The 5,418-nt window shown below is 40.0% G+C and overlaps 1 protein-coding gene across 1 annotated transcript in view; it reads right to left on the bottom strand.

Annotated features, from left to right (window-relative positions):
- The window catches only part of LOC107698059 (glutamate receptor ionotropic, NMDA 2B-like), a 30,930-nt gene that overhangs the window by 15,419 nt on the left and 10,093 nt on the right, over window positions 1–5,418 (bottom strand). Inside the window, exons 2-5 of the mRNA XM_016498977.1 lie at window positions 4,490–4,633; window positions 2,639–2,909; window positions 1,190–1,373; window positions 1–67 (exon numbers count right to left, since the gene is read on the bottom strand). Coding sequence (XP_016354463.1) covers window positions 1–67; window positions 1,190–1,373; window positions 2,639–2,909; window positions 4,490–4,633 — 666 coding nt within the window. The remainder of the gene's footprint in view (window positions 68–1,189; window positions 1,374–2,638; window positions 2,910–4,489; window positions 4,634–5,418) is intronic.

Raw genomic sequence — 5,418 nt, 5'->3', positions numbered from 1 at the left:
GTGCATCTGATAGCCGTCCTCACTGAAGGAGAGATTCCGGCCCTCAAACGTCACGTTCATCAGATACCTGAGAAACACACCGCGCGTCATTAATACACACACACGCTCACGGCCAAAACACTGCTGCGATATCACACCCACAGATGAATAACAACATGAAGAACACTATCAAAATAAATAATAATAACAACAATAATTATAAAACAATAATACATTTCTGAAAGCTGACACTCAAACAGCAGAAGCACACACCAAATCTGCAAAACCATACACTAATTCTCAGCCTTTGACTCAGTTTTTAATTTCAGAAAACACTATTCTCTATGTAACACACAAAAATCTAACAGGAATTAATATTATGGCAAAGGTGTTTGCAAATATTTGCTTTTGAGATGTGTTTGTGATATTTTGAATGCAGTGCTTCATTTTGCAAGAGATGAGAGGCATTTTGCATTTTGTGTGCAGTTCTTGGATTTGTAAAGTTTTGAAAAATGTGTGTAAGCAGTTGAAAAAAAACTGTAATAAGACAAATAATACTAATAGTGAATGAAAAATAAAATATTATTAAGAAGAAGAAATATTAAAAGAAATAATCTGTCTGTAATGAGTGTGAGTGTGTTAATAACAACAGAAGAAAGAAGAAATAATTTAAAAACAGTAAGAACAATAAAGTAATAATAATAACGATACAATTACTACTATTAATAATGTACTAATAAATATAACAATTAATAAAAGGAAGGATAATAAAGAAAAAACAAGAGAAATAAGAAAAAAATAATACTAAAATAGGACAAACAATAAGTAAGAAGCAAAACAAACTAATGGATAGAAAACGGCAACGAACGCTGTCATCTGTCTGTCAGTACTTATTGATGTTTTTATGGTTTCATTGTGTAACATATGTATTGTGTTGTTATGGCAACCACAACCACTGCAGCTTCCAAACTCCTCCTCTGTGTTACCATGGAAACCATCACCATGAGAGAGAGAGAGAGAGAGAGAGAGAGAACAAGCTGCTCTATATCACATCTCCTCACAGATCTGAGAAACACACACACACACACACACACACACACACACACATGCAGTGAGTGTTAGTGTTATAGTGAGTGTGTGTGTGTGTGTGTGTGTGTGTGTGTGTGTGTGTGTGTGTGTGTGTGTGTGTGTGTGAGAGAGTGAGTCTGACCTGAGCACCTCGTTGCTGATGGGGCTCTTCTTGTCCGGGGCCCCGTGGCACTCAGACTTGAGCAGTGTGTGGGGCCCTCGGTCTATCATCATGGTGGAGGTGGCCGAGGCGATCACAGCCACACCGTCACGAACACGCGCCTCCAGACCGTAATCCCACTCATCATACGACACCGAGATCATGCCTGCGCAGACGACACGCGCCTTATCAGCTCAGTCAAACACAACCAGAAACACTAAACAAACTTCAGCGGAAATACAACATCCAACCGGATTTCACCAACATTTTCATCAGTTTGATTTGATGTACCAAAAACTAAAACTGACATAAAAATGAATTAAACCTACAATCAGCTCAATTAGGGATGCACGATAGTGCATTTTTGCCGATATGCCGATATTTTTCAACTCTTTATGACCACTAGCACACCCTGAGCACATGTGAGTTAATGTATTAAAGCTGCTTTTTTTCAACTACGTCGAATTGCGCAACTTCTTCCTTTCCTCAGTAGAAAAGATGCGGAATCATTAGTGCATGCATTTATTACCACTCGCCTTGACTATTGTAACACTCTTTTCTCTGGTTTACCAGCTCACTCCATCGTTCGTCTGCACTACATTCATCTGCAGTACATTCAAAATTCTGCTGCCAGATTATTAACTTCCACAAAAAAATCTGCTCACATCACCCCTATTCTATTTAATCTTCACTGGTTGCCTGTATCTATTCGTGTGCGATACAAAATTCTTCTGCTCACCTTTAAGGCACTCAATGGTCTTGCTCCCTCCTATCTTTCCGACCTACTTTCTTCTTATAAACCTTCTCGCACACTCCAGTCTTCTAATTCTGAACTTCTTTGTGTACCTAGGTTCCGCCTATCTTCAATGGGCGGCAGGTCCTTCTCTGTTACTGCACCCAAACTTTGGAATTCACTTCCCCTGGCACTCAGAACAGTCACCTCTTTCAGTGAATTCAAATCAAAGCTTAAAACTTATTTGTTTAATCAACACTATCACTAATTTACATTGTGTATTTGTCTGTTTTGTTTTTCTATTTCTGTCTTTTCTACATAATCTGTGTTATATGCAACTGCATTATTTGTAACTAAATTGGGCAAATGTCCAATGAATTGTTTCTTTGTAATCAGTATTTGCTGCTTTGGTGTACCTTGTAGAGCGTCCTTGAGCTTGGGAAAGGTGCTATATAAATTAAACATATTATTATTATTATTATTATTATTCCTCTTATTGGCAAGACATATCAGCGTAATTTTTCATATCGGTCCGATGCCGATATTTCCATTTTAACCCATTATCGGTCAATTCCGATATCGGTCCGATAATATCGTGCATCCCTAATCTCAACACACAAAAAGCATCTAAAACCTCAATAGAGAACTCAACTGAATACAGGTAAGTCCAAACCCTGCCAGAGTCTCAGAGCTCTCACCTGTGGGAAACTCGGCCGGGATGTGATCGGCGTCTCCCGCCACCAGAGACGGGGCGATCCAGGTGTAGCCGTAGCCCGTCAGGCCCACCGAGTGCGCCACCTCCAAGATGATGTTGGCCTCCTCTTTGGTGGAGTAGAGCAGGATGACGGGGCTCTGCAGCTTCTTCAGCTGGTTCTGGATCTTAGCGTCTCCGTCGTCCACAGACATGTCCAGCAGCAGCACCTCCTCCAGCTCCCAGCCCACAAAACTGTTCTCGATGGTGCTGCGGATCTGAGGACGGGGGCACATCATACACACACATGAGATCTGATGGATTTCTTTCCCAGAATGCAGTGACTGCTCTAAAATATGACACTCCAATGTTTCAGGAGTTTAGGACACATGCTTATTCCATAACTGTTTTATTTCCTATTTACAACTCTGAACAACTCCGGAGTTCTCCGCGGTGAACAATCACAATGCCTCTGATTGGACATTGCGTTCATAAGCTCAACAGAAACGCGTGTGATTGGTTATAGTGCTCAACGCTGCAGACTGCGCTCGAAAAATGATTTGATACAATGTAATTAAGCAAATTCATTTCACTCTACACAGTTCACTTGACAGTCGATTTAGCTTACTGCTACAATACATTACTTGAATGAAATCGAATATATACCCGTGGAATCGTTCACAGACAGCACAACAGCAGAATTTGCAGATTTGGCTTCAATTGACTGTAACGTTAGATCTTAATGTTCTTCAGACGATTCAGTGCGTGCAGAGAACCGAACGAATATTTCAAAGTGATTCGCAAACCAATTCAGACTGCTTTGCAGGCTTGTTTGTTCAAGGCCTTGAACAGAATCGACTCAAAAGAGTGATTAATTTGCAACTGGGGCATCGTTCATGCTCCAGATAAAAGAGACAGAGAAACTACGTGTTTCTTAACATGTACAGCATACAAATTGTAAAAAAAAAAAAAAAACAGTAACGGAAGGAAGGCTGCCCACTGTAGCGAAGTAAAAGTACAGTTTTTTTAAGTTACAGTTAATCCCTAAACAGCAGAGAAACGAAGTACTCTGTTACATTTACTTGAGTACATTTTTGGAAAAACTGTACTTTTAAGAGTAGATTTAAAGATGGGTACTTTTACTAACACACTGCTAAGACATTCATATGCAAACCCCATGTAAAAGTGAATTTTGCATTCGATGTCCCCTTTAAAATTAAAATAATCTTAATTCAAGTGATGAAGGATAGCGAAAGTGAGAGTAATCAGCGTTGAGTGCTAACGTTACTGTAAGGTTAACCCTGCCTTCTTTAAATGTTTCAAAATGATTAAAGCTCCGTTCACACCAAGAACGATGACTATAAAGATAACTATATTAGTGTATAGGCTTTATAACACCAGTCAGTTTATTTTAAGCGCACGCTCGTCTGCCGCTTTAAATCCTCTCGAGCTTGTGATCGCAGGATGGATTCTGATTGGCTGTCAGTGTTTGTATCATTCATCAGCTGGAAAAAAATCGTTCTTAAAGTGATTCCAACGATATCGTTTCTCTGTGCCTTTATCGTTATAGCTGTGGTGTGGACTCTTTCTTTAATATTGAGAACAATTTTTAGAATGATATCTTTATCGATATGTTTATAGTTATCTTCCTTGGTGTGAACGGGGCTTAAAAGATGAAAACATTCATTAGAAATTTAGAAAAGTAATCAAAACGTAATCAAAATTACTTTAGTAATTGAAAAATTGCACTACTTATTACATTTTAAATAAAGTAACTTGTAATCTGTAACCTATTACATTTCCAATGTAACCTTCCCAACACTGCGCACACACACACACACACACACAGCATCTTTACCTTGGTAACAAAGTCCTGGTAGCCGGGGTAGTATGTGGTGACGATGGAGAAGATGTACCAGTCGTACTCCTCCATGATGTTGAGCATGACAGACGCCTGCTGCTCGATGGAGGGTCCGAACTGAAAGAACATGGAGTTATCGTCCTGCAGAGAGACATACAGGAGTCATGATCGTTTATATCGTCACTTATCGTCCAGTGCTATATAATTGGCCAGGTTGAGCAGGTGGTGATCACATGACCGGCAGGGTCACGTGACCGGACATTCACACACGTTACAGACGTTCATATTCAAGCCTCTTTGTTAAATGCTCCCGTCGATATTCCGTGTTTGTGCCGTTATGTCACACATAATGTGCATTCTCTATTTAAACTCATGCGCATGTAATTAGTCGTTACAGCTTAATTAGAGCTGACCTCATTCTGACGCTCATTTTTAATTAAATAGTTGGCTCTTTTTAACGAGACCATTAGAGACGCTATTAGCGCCTAAACCAGATCAACACGGGGAAACTACATGAGACTCACAGCCGAGAACATCATCACCAGTCCATAATCCATGCATCTGTGCATCTCCTGTTGTCTCTCAAATCACAATCCAGCCACATATTAGTTTAGAGCTGTTTAAACGCTGCTTGATCTGTGCAGATTTCTCTCCTGATTCACACCAGAACACCTTTTCACTGGAGGAAGAGTTATTATGGATTATGGACTCTATGTTAATTTAGTTAAAAACATCTTGATGATGGGTTCAAATACAGAATAGATAATGTGATATCAGACAGAACGCGACAGTCTGAGGTGATGTGAGTGTGTAACAGCCCCTCACACACACACACACACACACACACAAGCAGTTCTTCCGCTGTCACACTGTGGCTACACACTGTTTTGGCAGCTGTGCTTCTCTGACTATCCTGACATCAACAC

The sequence above is a fragment of the Sinocyclocheilus anshuiensis genome, unplaced genomic scaffold, assembly GCF_001515605.1.
Source record: "Sinocyclocheilus anshuiensis isolate Anshui unplaced genomic scaffold, SAMN03320099.WGS_v1.1 scaffold1962, whole genome shotgun sequence".
Classification (NCBI taxonomy): domain Eukaryota; kingdom Metazoa; phylum Chordata; class Actinopteri; order Cypriniformes; family Cyprinidae; genus Sinocyclocheilus; species Sinocyclocheilus anshuiensis.
This window is presented reverse-complemented; position numbering and strand designations above follow the sequence as displayed.